Source organism: Stegodyphus dumicola, chromosome 2 (genome assembly GCF_044657685.1).
Source record: "Stegodyphus dumicola isolate Sdum_Otavi_A_Nest chromosome 2, ASM4465768v1".
Classification (NCBI taxonomy): domain Eukaryota; kingdom Metazoa; phylum Arthropoda; class Arachnida; order Araneae; family Eresidae; genus Stegodyphus; species Stegodyphus dumicola.
In genome coordinates this window covers 208847953-208867710 of record NC_140769.1, presented here as the reverse complement: position 1 = coordinate 208867710, position 19758 = coordinate 208847953, and the positions used below count along the sequence as shown (strand labels likewise).

General features: G+C 32.1%; 1 protein-coding gene across 3 annotated transcripts in view; it reads right to left on the bottom strand.

The window, feature by feature from the left end:
* Positions 1-19758, bottom strand: part of LOC118205597 (ubiquitin C-terminal hydrolase 7-like) — a 166255-nt gene that overhangs the window by 96363 nt on the left and 50134 nt on the right. For all 3 annotated transcript variants that reach the window (XM_085811679.1, XM_085811676.1, XM_085811677.1), the window contains exons 12-15: positions 17789-17879; positions 14081-14273; positions 6907-7063; positions 6678-6822 (exon numbers count right to left, since the gene is read on the bottom strand). In XM_085811679.1, the coding sequence (XP_085667805.1) occupies positions 6678-6822; positions 6907-7063; positions 14081-14273; positions 17789-17879 (586 nt within the window). The remainder of the gene's footprint in view (positions 1-6677; positions 6823-6906; positions 7064-14080; positions 14274-17788; positions 17880-19758) is intronic.

Below are 19758 nucleotides of genomic sequence, written 5' to 3'. Positions count from 1 at the left end.
AAGGATAAGAACAAAAGGAAATCATATTGATTCATGGATAATATTTTAAAGGAAACTGGTTTATTTACATTACTCGTGGGGGGGAATACTCTCTTACAGCACTGCCTAGTCACTAGAATTCGCACAACCAATAATCAGAAGTCAAAAAGTACATAAAATAATTCTGCTTGACTTTGAAACAAAATCAATGTTCTAAAGCAAGCCCAATCATACAATCCTTTTAAATTAACATTAAAATTTCTAAGTCTACGCTCCTTAAAATAAACTGATTAAAAGTCGCACATTATAAATAATACAACTTTCTTGCTTCAAGTTGTTTAAAATAAAAAAAAACCCTACTAAAATTCCTTTTGCTAACATTAATTGCGCGAAATTAAAATACAGAATAAATAAATCAGTCTAACTTAGTAATGCTTAGTCTAACTTATCAGTCTAACTTAGTAATGCTACTGAAAGATCTTTTATATGATATTAAGATGAACATTAAATAATGAAATGTGATGATACGCTACTGAAGCACTAGTTACATGAGAGATAATTTAAAAATCTCAGTAAAATTTAAATACAGAATTCAGGATGGCCCTCTCCGGCCTAAAAACTTGCTGAAACAAAATCAAATCCCTGCCTCCCCACAGGCTAAAAGAAAGATGTATTACAGTTTCCATAAGTCAACAGTATTGCAATAGCTCTAGCTAACACTGGCAATGGCATTAACGATAAGAGAATTTAAACAGATCACACCAATAATTGGATTTTCTCCATAGATATTCTATATGATTGCATATTAGTTACATTAGAAATAAAATTAATAGCTCCTGTAATTCATGAAGCCCCTGCTAAATGTAATGAAAAAGTTCCAAAATCAATTGATAGCCCAAACTTTTCCTATTTATTGAAGCCAAAAGGTGGATAAACAGTTCAGTCTGATCCTATTTCCACTATTGAAGACAAACAATAAAAATAATAAAGAAGGTAATAATCAAAATCTCAAACTATTTATTCAAGGAAAAGCTACATCAGGTGCTCCTATTATCAAAGCCTAGTGGCCCAAATCCACCAATTAAAAATTAATCATAATTATAGAAAATATATGAACATCACATGATTTTCTTGTATAGCCTATTAAATAAACACATTTTATGCTGCACTTCATTTAAACTTATTTTCTGAAATTACTCTAATTTAATTAACTAATTCCTCAAAGTATGTTGAAAATGATGTCAAAATTTCCAAGTTTTCAAATTAAGTACCACAGACAATTTGTGTCGTACATTTTCGTCAAATTTCTTCTATTTTAATTTTTTCATAATGAGTAAAGAGCATTTCTAAATATAAATACAATAATCAGGATACAACATTAAAAGTTAAATTTTTACCTGTCCAATATCAATTTTTTTTTTTTTAATTTTACATTTACAAAACATGAATATTTTCATCATTTCAAACACTTCTACAACTGGAAGTATATGACTATGACCAACCATTGCAAAATAAAGGCTGGGTAAGGACTTTTAAACTGGCTAATGGGAGTGTATATATACTGATCATCAAAATTATAGGATGATAGAAAAAAAAACGTAACTGATACTTAATGAAAAATTATTAATAGAAATTTATAAGCATTAGTTAACATATATGAGCGTTAACTTAAATTACAATGTTTGGCTGTTGATTATTTGAAAAATATTGAAATTAAATTTATGGAAACTGGAAAATGATAGAAAAATTAAATCTTCTAAAAGTGCATTTTTCATCTCCTGAAAGGTTCAGGGAAGAATTTGGTGAGCTAAAATTTGGCACCTTAAGGCATCATACACATGCAGTCGGGTGAGAAAGGTAGACAATCCATTCGAGTGATAGCTTCTGTTTGCAAGTATTCTGACACTACATATGCTTAATGAGGATGAGCATTATCATCCATTAGCAAAATCTCTCGCCCAACTGCAGTCCTAAATATTATAAGATGTGGTTCCAATATCTCATCCACATATCTCAGAGCGATTGTAGAACCTCCTTAGATATGAAGCTTGGTGTGGCGATTTGTGGTGATTCCTCTTCAAACTTTTAAACTGCGTTAGCAGAAACGGGATGTTTCAGACAAGAGGAGGCAAGTTGCATGTTTTCTTTCCTTTCTCCACATCAAAATAAATACATCTAGAATCACTGTTCAGACTATATCTGGATTCGTCAGTAAACAATATCCAGCCCAGTCATTTTGGTTGCATTCAACATGACAATAGCACCAGTTTAAATGTGCCCCTCTGGAAGCTTGTGTGAGCGAGATGCAAACCATTGGTTCCTCACATACAGTCCAACTTCGTTGAGCCTTCGTGCAGCAGTAGAACAGCTAATTCAAGTTCTGTGGCAGCCTGAAGATCTGAAATCAAATTTCTTGCAGTCGCTTCCCAGTTTCTCCGAGCCACCAATGACACAAACAGACTTCTGAGGAAGTTGCTGCTTATGGTTGTTCCTGACCACGCTGTCTAATCACCGATACTATGCTTAAAAAGCTATTCCAAACTCTTGTTATGACACTGACAGATATTCAAATCTTGGGAGATTTCTATTTGTGTTCGACTTCTTTGAAATGATGCTTTTAAGCCTTAACTGCTGAATAATGATCACTCTTAGAAATTACATTCACTTTAAGCAACACTACAGATCAGAATTCCATCATGGGTCCAATGCACACCACATTGTCAGTCACTAAATTTGCATATTTCTGGCACTAACACATATGCAACAGTGGAATTTTGTGTTCAATTGTATTTAATTAACATAAATAATTATAGCATTTGGCACTGTTTGCAACATTAATTTGGTGAGAATATTTTTTCTCACTCCTTTAGTTTCTATGACCAGTGTATATACGTACTGCTAATTGCAATAAAAAAGCAAGCTGCAATTCGATGTTAACAATTCCATATGTAAAATTTCAAATTTTTACAGCTAATTATTTTTGAGTTAGATGAGATACATATGTACTTGCATTCTTATGTCAGGAAAAATCTAAATTACAATCCATTTTGGAATAAAGAGTCTTTTATTCTGTTTATGTATACAGACATCCCCCCCAAAATAGTTAAAAATATAGATGGATATCCATTTTGACAAAAAAAGTCAAAATGGATTCTGTTATCAGTTTTTGATGATGAATTGGAAATTCACATTAGCTTACCACTTTAAATGTTGAAAGCCAAATAATTAGTTTCTTATTTTTCTATAATACTCTTAAAATTGCTTCTCCAAATAATCCCAATAAAATTTCTCTCATCAAAATTCTATCAACATTTTTATAAAATATCTTCTTATTCACATTCTTCATATACGTATCTTTCAATGCAATTCATTCTAAAATGCACTGTACAATTTTTTAAAATACTTCAACCATATGTTTTTTTTATGGGACAGATGTTCAAATATATAAATTAAATAAATTATAATAAAGATACATTCAAAAAATTAAAAGGTTAGGGAGACTTTTTTCAGTTATTTTGCCAGCACTGTACTTCTGTTAGAAATTTTTTTTTGAGAATGATTTTCATTCGTACCGTATATTCACAAATAACCAAGTCCCACCGAATAAGACGTGCACCAGATATTTTCTCGATACACCAAAAAAGAAAAAATGTCCACGGATATGGCATGCATATTTTCATCAAGCCCACTGAAAACTTAATTTACAGAAAAAATCTTTTTTCTGAATTTTGAGCATAAAGAAACAAATATGATCCTAATCAATGGTTATCCGGAAAGAAATGGGAGCTACCACCTGCAGCTCCAGCCTAAGCACATAGCAACACATGCCAGTAACATTTTAATGAGAAGGAATTAATCAGTTAGTAGAATTTAATTCTACAGCAGAAAGAAAAAAAAAACTGCTAATTTAAGCATGTTATATAAAATTGTATTCGTTAAACAATAACTTCAGCTGTTTTGTGTTTCTTTATTTCCAGTTTCCAATCAAACTATTCTATGTTCTTCTGTTGTAGCAATATTGACAATGAAGAAGTACACGCTTTGCTTTTCTTCCCCAAAGAGGGTTCTAAGGACCTTGGAGGTTCTTTGTCCTCACGATATCAGTTTTTTCTCCAAGTGCTGCAACTTCAGTCACCTGCAAGCAGACACTGGCTCAGAAATGACAAAAACAACCCCCCCCCTTTTGTCTTAGCACTGGTTTGTGTACTGCAATTCCTTCTTCCTTATCAGCTGAGCTCCAGTGCTGCAGCCTATGTTACGGCTAAGAAGCCATGTTTAGCAAAAACCATTCAAAGAATAACAGTTTGGTTGAAAGTACCAGTATATCCTCTACAAATCCCTGGCCCAGATTTGTTATTTGAAAGGTTACAGTAGCAACATATAATCTTACATTTTCTGGGGATACCGCAGCTTCAATAAGAAATAACTAATGTGGACCAACTTGCATTTACCTAGCCTATATTGCTTTGTTTTGTGTAAGCCGCACACCTCAATTTCTCCGATTAAAATTATTTTAAAAAACCTGAGCGTGGTATTCGTGAACATACGGCAACTTCCTTTTAAAATTATAAAATATTTATATGAATTGATGTGGCTTTCTGAGATAAATTTCATCATTTTATTCAACACTGAAATTTCTTTATGAAAACATATTGCAACTAACACAAAAAGCACAGCATACTTAAAAAGCAGTTCTCTTAAAACCACATTTTACAAAGGAACATTAGGCATAAAATGCATTATTAGACATTAAAATAAACGCTGCATGCTTAGACATTAAAATACATCACTACACAGTAAACACTAAAATATATTACTACATATTTAAACATAAAATATATTACTTTGCTGAAAAAAATATTTTCACTTTTACAGATAATCACGAAAAGCATAAGGATACTAAAATTGCAATGATTTTCTCTCCCTGAAAAATATTTGATGCAACAAACACAGCAATAAAAATTCAGAAAAAGTAAAACATAAGATGCAGTTATGGTTTGTTCTAAATTCAAAAAGATTTAGGAACTGAATATCAAACTGCATTTTAGATATAATGTGTTTATAGATTCAATTATTTCAATTTATAGATTCCTAAACATTGATTGCAGAAAAACCACACCTCGTCCAAACATGAAAGTAGTACTGAATTTAAAAATAACATGCCAAATACGATTGCTGGAGGTACTAAGGCAACAAGAGTCAGGGCAACAGTCATAAATTTGCACTTCTACAGCTGAAGAAGCTACATTTAATTCTTCAAAACTAGTCTGCATATATTTATGAATATTATGTTTCTTGCTGCCTTACCATCTCCAACAAATGAAAAGCTATATATTGAGAAGTTCTATTTATGGGACACTGTGACACAGAATTAAGAAAAGTTTCATTAACCCTTTTGCAGCGACTGTCATGCAAATGTGCCAGCAAGAAACACAATTCCCGGCTGGCATGCTACAGCCTTTTCTCGTTTACCCCCGGCTGTCACATATTTGTTCCTATGTCCCGGAATGTATTAAAGACCATTATATAGTATCCTGTATCCATTATTTTTTAAATGAATACAGTTTTAGGATCCTGACCTTCAATCTGATCTCATTCTGTGAAACGTTAGTGTCAGCTGTTGCAACAGGGGGATTAATGTAAACACCATTCGCATTTCTATATCCCTTCTAATCTTTTCTTTCTTTATTTTTTTTATTTTTTTATTTATTTATTTTTTTTTTTTTTTTTTTTTCCCCTACCATGTAGAGTCTTTAAGGGTTACTATGCGAGATTTGCTTTGCATTGCTTTAATTTTGGAAAGCCTCAACTTCAGTTTATTATTATGGAGAACAGTGAAGATCACTACAAATTTTATTTAAGCATTTATTTCTTACATACAGTTTGTGGCTGCCACAATTCCATACCTACTTTGATAGAACAAAAAATGCATTTTCTTGACACAAAGACTTTCACCAAGCAAGCTGTAAATTTGCAATTTTAAACCTATTATCCTACTGTTAATGGGCTGCCACAAAGTAGGAAACTTACTCAGAGTTTTTGGTGTGACAAGCAGATTATCATTGTTAAGACTTATTTATCAGATGAATAGTAAATGAGCCAATTAGTGATACTGATTTAGAGTGATGATTGTTCTAAAGAGTTAGAGATCGAAATTTCTAGTGATTCGCATGCGGACATTTTGTCAGAGGCTGAGCTCACTGAGTATCTGCCATCTAGTTCATGCGAAAAAGATTTTATTCCTTCTTCTTGTAAACAGTCTTTCTTATATTTTTTAATTAATTAAAAAGCTTATTAATGTATTTTATCAATTAAAACTTCAGAATTATTTCAATAACACTTCCGAAAATTATTTCTCATAGTAAGCAATTTTTTTAAATATATTCATGTAAAGCAAGGAAAAAGATTATTAAACATATACGATAGCTTAATTAATAATCTAAAATACCACCAAAAATTATGACATTAGAACGTACAATTTTTGTTTGTGATTCCCCCCCCCCAAAGTTTAGTTCAGCAGATGGAAAGTCCACGGCCTGTGGGATGACTGCTTTCGACTCCCATCCATCCCGAGGGGACGACTTAAACAAAGGTGCACTGTCTCGAAAGGGTTAAAAAACTTAGCCATTTAGTTATATAATTTCGGTGGAAAAAATAAATCCAATTATCATACAAAATGATTTCAGAAAGTTACTCACCTATTGCACTATCTTTTATGTAAACAAGCATATAAGCATTTGTACAATGTTTTACAGTGATATCATCTTCGTGACCACCAAAATTATGATCAACAGCTTCTTGTTTTGAGCAGCGAGATACTACATCATCATCAAACTTACACCACTGTAAGACATCATAGTTTATTACTATATTTTTTTAATTTACACAATAATATACTTTATTTGAAGAACGGAATTTTTATTTTACCTTCCCATCTCCTTTTGGATTTATGAAAACTACATAATGGCCTCCATGATTATCTCCACTATGAACTAGAACTGCATGTAAAGTATATACAGGTGGAGCAGAATCTTCTTCATCTTTTAGAAACTCCTCTAAGTTAAGCTGTTCTGGAAATTCAAACCTATATAGACACATAAAAGTTTTAAAACTACAGAATATACGTTCAAATTTATTATTTTATGCAAAAGGAATTTCGATTTTAAATGATTGAAGAATTGAGTGGTTGATTAGAGTAGCATTAGATGCATACCTGTACTAAATATCACCAATATTTTTAAATTGACTTTAAAAAATACAGCTGCAAAAAGAGAATAAAAAAATTCACAGGAACATAAAAATCATTTTCAAAGCAGATGTTAACAACTGGCAGCTGAACTTAAGCATTCATGAATGAAATATATTAAATGCTTATTGTAGCAAGTTTGAAACATATTTAAATAGTAATAAAATTTTAATTTTATGTATTAAGTTATTTAATTTTCAAAATATTTTAACTAGCTCTAATAATCCACTTATATAAAACACAATAAAATTAATTAATATCTGAAATTGTTATCGATACTAGCTAATGGACAAGGTCAACTGCATTAATAACTGCTATAAAAAATTATGCAATGCTTTTAAATAAGCCTGGTTAGAGTAATTTTAACAGTTCGGTTAGTAATTAATAAAATAGATAAAGCAATTGTATTTATTACTTTTAAACCATTCGTTTGTTCATCAGTAACAAATAGATGTAATAGTAAGTCGATAACAAACAAATTTGAGAGAAAAATATATTAAGCTTATCCATATGGTAAAACTAGCTGATGGAATATTAAATAAAATTATACTGAGCAAAGGCAATACTTCTTTTAAATCAATCTTTTACTAAAATTGAAAAACAAATGCCTGGTAGTAACATATTTTTTTATATCAGTTTCTTATTTAAATTTGAAACATAAATATCTTATACTTTGTTGAGTGGTAAACATTACTTTTAAATCATCTAGTTTATTAATCCAAGTGCCATTAAATTTGCCCAAAATATGAAACAAATTCAAAATTCTGGCTTTGAAGTACATATGTTACAGAACTATGAGTGTTGAAAAATTTGATGGCTCTAAGTTCTGGTGTTTTTTTACAATGCAAGGAACATATATACATTATTTAATAAGATACTTGGTTTAACTACTAATTGTTGAACTGCATCACAAACAAAAACTCTTAAAGATCATCATAATGGTTTAAAAATTAAATTGCAAGCACTGATCAGAGAACTACTCTACGTCAGGCATTTGCATTTGACAGAATTTTTTTTGCAAAACCTCTCAAATCTAGGAAAGAGGGAGGGATGAGGTTGTCATTTTTTTATGAATATATTTAACTGTGGCATTCTGTAATAACGAATTCTGAAATTGTCTCATTTATTATACTCAATTAGAAAGCAAAGCGGAAGTAAAAAGAGCTGAAAGCCATCAGAAAATAAATTTTAAAAAAATGTTAAAACTTGTCACTCCCCATGATAGTCACTGCAATAAAAAAGAAGTTATGACACTGGCTATATATCTCATACTTTTATGTAATTATTATATAACTTATATTATTTAATACTAGAAATGCCAACAGCAGTCAAATTGACTGCTCAGCGAGTTAAATGTACATACAATCAAAAGTCTTTAATCCGAATATCCGTAATACGGAATGATCTATAATCCTGACCTGAAAGCTACAAACTTTCTACGTTTACACATACGCGTTTAATGTGTAACGGACGATATTAGCTAAGCTAAAATTATCTATTTCAGGTTACGTTGCAGATTGCATTGTTCCTTAATCTTCTAGTTGGTACAGGCTCTTTTTTTTTTTTTTTTTTTGAAGACTGTTAGAGCAATTTTATAAAAGTAAGCTTGAACTTTCGATTATGTCAAAAAGAATTTCCGATTCTGGAGCTTCCACAGGATCTACAAAACGAAAGCATGTTTCGATGTCCATCAAAAAAAAAAGTGGAATTGCTGCAAAAAAAATGGATAAAGGCATATCCTTTGTTTCTCTAACCATTCCGAAATCTGTTTATCAATTTCACGCTGCTCTGCGGGGAAGGGGAAAGTCACGATGCGCAATGAACTGGAAGTTGATCTGTCAGCACTATCCTCATCTTCAGGGCAGATGTTTTTATTTTATTCGGCTTATAATTCCTTACTAAATGTAGTATTTCATCTCGATGTACTCCGTCTTTGATATGATTTAAATCAAATTCCTCGTCATTATAAATATCACAAATACACATACATCAAATAGTTTTCTGGTTGCAATTTTCTAATTTCGACTATGTGTAATGTATGCTTTACGCATGCGCGCGGTGAAATAAATGTTTAATAAAGTAAAGAAATAAATATTAAGCCTTTTTTTTTGTAAACTTTTATAGCCCTTAGATCATAATTGCTCTTTATTTCATAAATTACGGTTTCATATTTTTAATTTTATAATTTCTGCATGCCATCTTACCAGATTTAAACTGATGATCTATAATCCAGAAAAACCGATAATCCGGAATCCCCAAAGTCTTGATGAGTCCTGATTAAAGACTTTTGACTGTATATCAAAATGCAAGTGCTCTATAATGCTTTTAAGAATATTAATTATAGTTGTTTAAGAACTTCTTTAAACAACAACAGCTTATTTTTTTAAAAAATAGATATAATAACTTTCACCTTACCCTTAATAAAACACATTTTGTAGCTTTTCGCAGTTTTTATACAACGTTTTCAATACTGGAAGTGCATTTTCACACACATAATATGAACATTTTTTACATACATCACTGGTTTTGTTATTGTTACAAAGTCTAATCTGGCACTGACATTTATCCTTCGAGACCCTACTGCGAGAGCTGGAAATTTCGTGGGGCAATTGTGTGCTTTTTCTTCTGTTTAAACAAAGCTCTCTTAGCTCCTCTGCTAATTGAAATAGGAAGCTGTGCCTTGTAATACTTTTGTCACTCAATTTATGGTAGATAATGTAGGCATTCGTTTCTGCTAAATCCATCATATTATAGAAAACACACACAGGCCATCTACATGAAGCAATCCGAACAGAATATTTATCCGTCATCTGGTCAAGGATATAAACTCCACATTTAGTTTTGCTGAAAAACACTAATGTTTTTGGAAGTTTCTTTTTATTTTATGAGTCTACATTTACACTCGGATGTAAGGTACTTAGGTAGAAGGATATTTTTATTCCTTTTTCTCTGACAGACCAGCAGTGCAGTTTCACATTCTTTAGCAAAACTGTTTCAAGTAGTCGAGTTTTTGATTCCCTTACTTCAGGCGGTCTCTTTTTTTTTCCAGGGTCTTCTTACTGTGCCCACAAAACTTGCATTTTTCATTTTAAGCTTTTTAGCTAATGATAGTGAGGAAAAAAAATGTCCACAGTCAAATTTCTACCCGAATTCAGATAATGGCTTAGAAGATGCATGCATTACTGTATTCTCAAGAAGACTTTCAGTTTCACTTCTTGATGTATCTTGTCCAAGATAGGGAAAAGCACTGCGCATAAACTTGAGTTAACATCAACTAGCATCTAAAGTTTGATACAGAATTTGTCTGGTTTATTTGGCATATGCTGTATAAACTTACCTAGCTTTGGATGGAAATCCACACCTGCTCATCCACAATTAGATTTTCTCTTGGCTTATAAGAAATCGCACATTTTTTTTTTTTTTTTTTTTAAATATTCTGAAAAAAGTGCAAACTTATCACTTTCTAAATGCCGAGTTCTAGTTGACTTCAAGTCAAATCTTAGATATTTCACAATGTCTCGAAAACGATTGTGAGACATTGTTTCTCGAAAAACAAAAAGGCAGGATCCAATGTATTATTTCCACAAAATATCATAATCCATGTCATTGCAGCCATATATTGCAACCTCTTGCATAAATAATAGCAATAAAAGCATCAAGCTCTTCTAAAAATATTGTCCAAATTTCTTCATTTTTCAAAACCATCTGCTTCCATGCACATTTTAATATGGCGCAACATCCATTCATCCACAAACAACATCCAAGCACTCAATACATTGTCCCCGAAATTTCTTTTTGCATAAGATGTTGGACATGGCAATTCTTTAAGCACATTTTGAGCTCCATATTTCCCAGCTGTAGTTTGTGAATTAGATGTCACAGTCCACGAAAAAAGGTGTTTTCTGAACGGAAGGGAAGTATATCCTGTTGTAAATAATCAGTGAATGAAAGGAATGTGTATGCCAGACGTTTTTCGAAGAAAGAGAGTTTTCTGAGCATGGTAACATGATAAATCTACCCAGTGCTACTAGCAGTCAATAAGACATGGCATAACTAATAATAGCTTCGTTAATTTTAATTTTATTCAATTTATATTTGGTAAAAATAATTTTCGAGCTTTTTTAGGAAAGTCCAAAAATTTGTGACTTCTTAAGGTAAAGGGTGTTTGTTTTTACGAATCCAAGGTGAAATGACGAAAGCAGTCAAAATGACTGCTCTGGCACTTCTAGGGTTAAGCTAGAAAAGTAGAAAATGAACTGGAACTGTCTTGAATACAATGGTTTACAACACGAAAATAGACAGCATACCAATTTTTTAAAACTTTTTAAAAGCAAGTCACGTAACCAGTTAGATTGGCACATACTTTAAAAGTATGTGCCAATCTAACTGGTAAAATCTAACTAAGTAAAAATTATAGATAAGTAAATAAAATATCTTCTTGAGAGCAAATTTTGAAATTAACTACAGAATCTTAAAATATCACTTTAAGTCTCTTTCATTCCTATTTTAGAGGTCACTTTGCCTATAAAACTGCTTTTCAATTAGTTCCAGTTGTTGTTCTTCGAAACAAAACAATAATTTTTGGTACTTAGACACATACAAGCCAAAACATTATGACCATTCCCATATTTTTCAATGAACTTGTCTCAACGACATTGATGGCTCGTTATTAAACAGAAATGGTATTTAACTGCTGCTAGAGAAGGTAAAGTATCATTCTTGCACTTCTGCAAGTGATGAAAATGCTGCTGCCCTAAGCTAATCTGATCTGATTGAGGGCAAATTGTAATGGTGCAAAGCTCTAAAACGAGTATTCCTAAACTGCACGACTGGTAGGTTGTTTACAACCTGCCATTGTTAGTGTTTATGCAGTGGATAAATAACAGTAAAACCAGCAGTACACGACAAGGTGACTGACGTCCACGCGTCATCAAAGAAAAAAGGATGTTGGAAACTTAGTACCACAAAATCAGTGCCAAACAGTGGCTCAGCTAACAACCCAATACAATTGCAGGTCCAAGTACAGATGTTTCAGAATACACAGTTCAGTGGACACTGCTGGATATGGCACTGTGCAACAGACGTCCCACTCGTGCCTTTGTTAAGAATCACTGTCAACTATGTGTACAGTAGGCAGAGAAGACCTGACCATGGGTAAGTGGAAAAGAATTGCCTGGTCAGATGCATCATGACTTCTCAATTATCACATTGATAGTTATGTCAGAGTACGCCATCTTCCAGGTGAACAGTCTTCCCCTCCATACAGCAGGACATACACAGGCTGGTGATAGCAGCATTATGCTTGGGGAATGTTTTCATGGGTAGGTCTGGGACCCTTAGTTATGGTAGACCAGACCATGGAAGCTGCAGACTATCTGAACATAACTGCAGATCAGTTGCACCCTTACATGACATCTGTCTTCAGAACTGGAATCTTCCAGCTTGTGTCGGTGTGATTCGAGGAACATAAAGACAAATTTCAATTAATATCCTGGCCACCTAACTTGCCAGAACTTAACACAATAGAGCACATTTGGAATGTCATGGAGCAGCACATCAGAACTCAAACACCGCCATGTTTGAATATCTCGAATTCGTGGACCACTGCTTAGATATTTGGTACAACCTGTCATTTGTCAAGAACTTGTGGCATCCATGCCAAGGCAAGTTGCAGCTGTTCTGCAGGCCAAAGGTCACAGAGCACGTTACTGCGTCATAATGCTTTGGCTCTTCAGCATAGATTTTCCTGATGACCATCAATTTAGAGGAAATCTAGCCAAATTTATGCTAATATTCCTAGCAGAAATCTGAACAAATAGATTTTTGTTAAGATAATCACAGATTGCTCCTTATTCAATTAGATCACTAAAAGCTACAATTATGGATATAGCATACAAAAAACTTAAAATAGGAGTTCAAATTTTGAGACTGCATGACGAATTCCTTAAAACCTACACCAAACATTCTGCTGGCCAAAATTCCCAAATGGCATTTAATGTAGCCATTAAACAGCTACCTTCTTTATGAACTAGGTGCAACATAAATTTCATTAAATGCAAAACTATGTGATATCATGCACTTCCACAGTATTTTACACTGAACCCAAAATCATCAAATATTTTGAGCATGCACACCAATATAACAGTAGTCCCATAATTTTGATAATATTTCACTTTCTGATGCATACAAGATCCAAAATTTCAATCTCCCCCTCTGCCAAAAAAAGACAAGTATGTGTATGTGTCATTTTGCAAAATCACAACACTGGATCTTGTGGCAGTTACTGACCACTGCATTGAGAGGTACTGCCATACTTGTATTCTAACTTAGTTCCATGTGATTTTCACCTTTTTGGTCTCCTGAAAGAGCATCTTGGTAAAACATTTCACACAAAGGCAGTTCCAACAATAATCCAAGAACTAGCCAACAGAATTCTATGCTCCAGATTACACAAGTTTACCATCAGATGAGAATAGCATGTTTTAGGAAAGGGAACTACATCAAAAAATTAAAGAGCTAATTTCAATTTATCTGTCAAATTTGTCTAGAAATTACTCCAGTCAGACTGTTTACTGAATACCAACAGATTTCAATTTAATTAAATAAAATTTCATTCATCAAAAATCACTTTAAATAATCAGAGTTTAAAATATGGAATTATTATTTTAAAGCATTTAGGAGTTACGATGATATGTGCAGACTTATAAACACAATACATTTAAGATAAAATAAAAGGACAATATACTCTAGTAATACTTGTAGCAAATCTGCAAGATACAAAAATAAAAATTTTGCAAAAAAATTAATTCTCTAATTAAACTTCCATTACATAAAGATAAAATTTAATATGCATACCTGTCATTAATTTTGATATTTTGATCTGTTAAAGGATCATACTGGAAACGAAGAAGATGGAGATGCAGAACAGGTGGCAGAGAAGAGAAAAAAATGCCCTTTTCTGCTTCTTGTAATCCATACTCGCCAGCATCATATTTATTTTCTCCGTCTAATGTCTCAGTAGCACAATAGTCTTTGAAAGATTCGATAACTTGCAGGGCGAAAATTATAAATATTTTTAATAAGTAAACAACATCCCCCCAAAAAAGCACAAATTCAGTTATATTAACTTAAATAAGAATGTTAAATAAGAGTATTTCTGCAACAAACACAATTTAGATAAAATATGATAAGTATTATATAGACAAAATATACTTTTATGCCTTCCTGCATGGATGACCATCCAGTGAAAATATTTCTTACTAAATTATGCAAGATGAAAGCACTGAATGCGGAAAAAAAAAGCATTAAATTTATACTGGCGTCTTTAATTTCCTTTAGAGCATTCTACCATATTTTTATATTCAGGGCCCGATTAAAATCATCTAGGGCTCTAGATAAAGCACTCTTTTTAGTTAGATAATGCTCACTTTATTGATTTTCACTCCATAAAAACAGAGTAATGATATCATTGAGAGCCTTTTAAAAGCTGGGTCAATACCACGCATTATGGGCTTACATGGTAATCAGGCCCTATCACATTTCATACATTAACATAAAACTACTAAATTAATGTCTAATAAATTTGAAAAAAAAAAAAAATATCTTACTATAATCATTAATAAATTCCACAGATCTGTACATTTTTTCTCTCTTATCTTTTATTAAATGAAAACATTGGTTACTTACAAAAGGAAAAAGATCTCGTATATGATTAAACACATGGTTTATTTTCTAATAAATTTAGTATCTTCAAATAATGTTATCAGTTTTAGCATTTTCCTAGTTAGTGTGTTGTTGATTGATGGTAACAGCACAATTTTTCAGCATTATTTTATTTTGTACAAATGGGAAATACATGGATCTTTAACCCTCTGACTGCTCAATTTGTGGACCGAAATCGCTTCCAAATTTTTTGGGGGGCATATTTTAAATCTTTATATATTGGAGAATTGAAAAATGCACTTTTTCTTTGTAGAAAATATTTTTTATATAGATTTTTATTATGAGAAACTAAGTTGCTAGAAAAACCAATTTCAGATGTTATCACCAAAAAAATCTTTTTTTTAAATAAATTTCAGTCAAATTACAGTTAATTTCTATTTATTGCATAATAAAAAAAGGAAAATGTATAAAATTTAAGAAAATATAAAGCGCTGTGGGAAAAATACCTTAGAAATGCAGTTTAGTATGATAGAGTTCAAAACAGAGTTCAAGGCACAGTCAAACCTCACAGTCTTTGCACCAGATTCAATAAATCTAATTAATAATTCAATAATTTAATTAAATAATCAAGATTATCGCTGAACGTTTTCTAGCAGCCATTTCTGTAAGAAAAAAGCAGCAAAAAGTGAAATTTGAGTGCTAATACCATGTGCCTTCAAATGCCGCAATTTAGTGGACAACTAACAATATCTGTTTGCCAAAATGTAAACCAAATGCCTAATACTGTATATAATTTATTTCAATAATTAAACGAGGAAAAAACGGGATGTGTTCCTCAATACAGGAAGAAAAACATATGCCAGCGGAAATCGTGGCATGAGCAAATTTTGCTACATTTGAGCTGCCCGTGAAAATCGCAGGACGATCAGCCATAGGGTTAACCTAGGGAAGAAGATACAATTTCTTTCTTCTAATCCAGAGGGTTTCTCCCAAAAGCATACATCTGTAAGAACATACTGGTTTGGAGGAGAAACTGATGGCCATGCACTTTCTAAGTGCAGTTGTAACAATCACCTTCAGGAAGTAGTATTTAGTGTAAAATTTCTTACATTCCCTTTCTAATGCTATGAAATTTAGTGCTAAACAAAAGAACTGACATCTATTATATGGTGTGAAAAACAATTAGACCAAGCTGTTAAAATTGCAATTGGTTGAAATAATTAGTTACTTGAAGTGTGTGCCATATGGTCAAAATTCAGAGAAACAATTAAAAGTCCCAATCAAATTATTGAAAGAGAAAAAACTGGATTAATTCTTCTACAGCAGATTTTTTATGATACTTGCAAGGAAAATAGAAAGCAACACCTTAAGCAGCCCCAAAAGTAAAGCCAAATCACACATAGAAACAATCACATTTAGATGAGAAACATGATATACTCAGATTGTTCAAAAGAATAAAAATCTGAGCAATGTTTGTAATATGTTTTAACACTTTATGGTAAACCATACATACAACTATGAGGACCTACATAGCGATACTTATTTACAAAAATAAATGACTGAGATCAATAAAGTGGAAACATAAATTTAAAAAACACTGCGTTTTAGCACATCGGTTTATTATACTGCCGAATTCATTTGAAGAAGAACAAGGAAAACAAGGGCTTATCTGAAGCATTTTTATTTGTAACATCAGATTCCTGGACACTAGAAAATGCAGTGAAATAAAAGTGCAGCATAGAAAACAAAATTATATACAAGTTTGCAAACTGATTATGATTAAATTAACCTTCTTTTATTTTTAGAAGAGCAAAATATATTGTAAATTTTCAGAAGATGTAAACCAAATTAATTTTGGAGCATTTTCTTTTAAACAGTGCCAATCTGTTCCCTTTAAAATGCAAGTACAGTCAAAAGTTGTTAATTCGGACACCCATAACCCGGAATGATCTATAATCCGGACCTCAAAGCTACAAACTTTCTGCGCAAGACCTTTACGGCTGCGAATATGCATGTGCGCATGCCCAAAATACGTTTACACATGCGCGTTTAATGTATAACGGATGGTTTAAGCTAAGCTAAAATTATCTAACTCAGTTAATGTTGCAGATTGCGTTGTTCCTTAATCTTTGAATTGGATCCGGCTTATTATTTTTTGCAGACTGCAGCAATTTTATAAAAGTAAGCTTGAACACTTGATTATGTCAAATAGAATTTACGATATATATTTACTAATATGTAAAGGATCTACAAAGCGAAAGTATGTTTCGAAGTCCATTAAAAAAAAGTGGAATTGCTGCAAAAAATGGATAAAGGCATATCCTTTGTTTATCTAACCATTCCGAAATCTGTTTATCAATTTCACGCTGCTCTGCGGAGAAGGGGAACGTCGCGATGCGCAATGAATTGGAAGTTGATCTGCCAGCACTATCCTTATCTTCGGGGCAAATGTTTCTATTTTATTTGGCTTATAATTCCTTACTAAATGTAGTATTTCATCTCGATGTACTCCATCTTTGATATGATTTAAATCAAATTCCTCGTCATTATAATTCGCTTCCGATAGCGAAGAAAGTAAACAAATAAATATTAAGCTTTTTTTTTTTTGTAAATTTTGATACCCTTTAGATCATAATTTTTCTTTATTTCATAAATTACGGTTTCATATTTTTAATTTTATAATTTCTGCATGCCATCTTACCAGATTTAAACTGATGATCTATAATCCAGAAAAATCGATAATCCGGAATCGCCGAAGTCCCAACGAGTCCGGATTAACAACTTTCGACTGTATTAAAAAAAAATTGTAAACATTTTTATTAAAATGACTTATTTTGCATTTTCAAATTAGAACAAATGTAAGTCTTCTAATGAATAGAGATAAAATTCCAAATAACTTACTACTTTTTTTCCCCTTGACATTCAACTGAATATCATAGAAGGGCTCTTTTCTGCTAGAAGTGTAATTAACATGCTTGCATCGAAGAAATGACTAAAATGGGGGGGGAAACTTATAAGCCAAAATACATAATTTGAAAGGCAAAACTCTATCAAACCAAATACTTAAATTACATTTATACCAAATACTTAAATTACATTTAAATTATTATCTCCCTCAAATATCTCTAATATGTTGAACATTACAAAACAATGCATTACAGAATTATATTCAAATGGTAATTTCTTATAAATTATGATATATACATACATATAATTCAAAAAATTTAACAAGTAGCTAATTAATTTCCATGTAACCAATTACTAAACAGTATATGACAAATTTTTCACATCTTTCATCACATCAATCAACAGAAAGTATATATTTAAATACTGAAAAAAGCAACCACTATATTGAATCAGTTCTAAGAATTCTTTATAACAAGTCAGACTTAATCAGTTTACTTAGAAACTAAATACTCAGAAAGATTATTTTTAATTTAATCTGCATAATCTTTCCTTTTTAAATAAGGAATAAAATACTGCAACCACCTAGATGGTGGTTTTTAATAGAAGAAAAAAATAGCTTATAACTGCAAAGCAATTTTCCATTAAAAGTATTTACTTTGAAGTATTAATCAATAAACCACTTACAAGACAGTTTTTGTTTTTGTTCTGGTGGAAATTTCATGCAGATTGTTTTAAGCATAGATTAAAAGTAATTGTTCCCTTAACACCTTCGCGCCGGGTAGCGCAAATGCGCGCTTATCGTGGAGGCCGGTAGTGTCTTACGCGAGCGTCTGTCCAGGGCTGGGGGCTTTTTTGCTATTAAGCCTAAATCCATGAAATTTCCGAAGTATCAACGCATTGTTTAATAATGCTCTATACAGTATTTAAACGGCTTATGCTTTATAGATATTTTTATATATACTTTAATTACCTTATTTCTTGTTTAAATGCATATTTTACACATTTTATTTTCATTACTCACCATTTTATGACTTTTAACATTATACATCTGAAAACTAAATATATTACTTAAAATTCTCTTTTCGTATGAAAAATTTGAAAACAGGGATCTACACACAGTCCTACGTTACATTCCTTGCACTCGTAACAACTCATTTGCCATTTTGGAGGATTTTTCCTGGAATGTGAACAAACGAAGCATCGTCGTCTCATTTTCTTATCAGTCTCTTCTGAACAAAGTTTTGGAAAATGTCTTTCTGTTAATCTTTCAGAATCAATATCAGAATTTCAGAATCAATATCTGAAATATTTTCCATCATTTCTGCTATTTCATGCTCAGTTTAACATTTTCGAAGCTTCGACATTGCAACCGTAAAAACATTTCGAAGCTTCGACATTGCAACGGTAAAAACAGACAGAATTCACGTCTAACAAGATCTAATTATTTTCTAAAAACTGAACTGCAAACCGAAATACCCAACGCTTAAGCGAAAATAAAACTCCTCTACTTACAATAAACAACTACCACATGCGAATTTAAAGAGACGTCATAAATCACGCCCTTTGGAAACATTTATTTCCCCTTTTGTTTATATAATCAAAAACACATGTATGTGAGTCATGCTTCTCTCATTTCGAGTAGAAAGTCTAATGTACATGTATCTGAAACCATATGGACATACAGTGCCATCTTGTGGCAGAAATTATAGTTTTTAAAATGTTCCAGGACACTGGCACAAATACGTGACAGTCGGGGCTGAACGGGAAAACGCTCTGGCACGCTAGGACGGGAAGTGAGTGTGTTCGTTGCTGGCATGTAGACGTGACAGTCGGCGTGAAGGGGTTAAGGAACTTAACTAAAAAATGCAATATCCCTGCATAAATTTTATTGCAGTTTTTCTATTTTAGCAAAATGCCACAAATGAACATTTTAAAGCTGATTGTGGGATAAAAATTATCTCAAT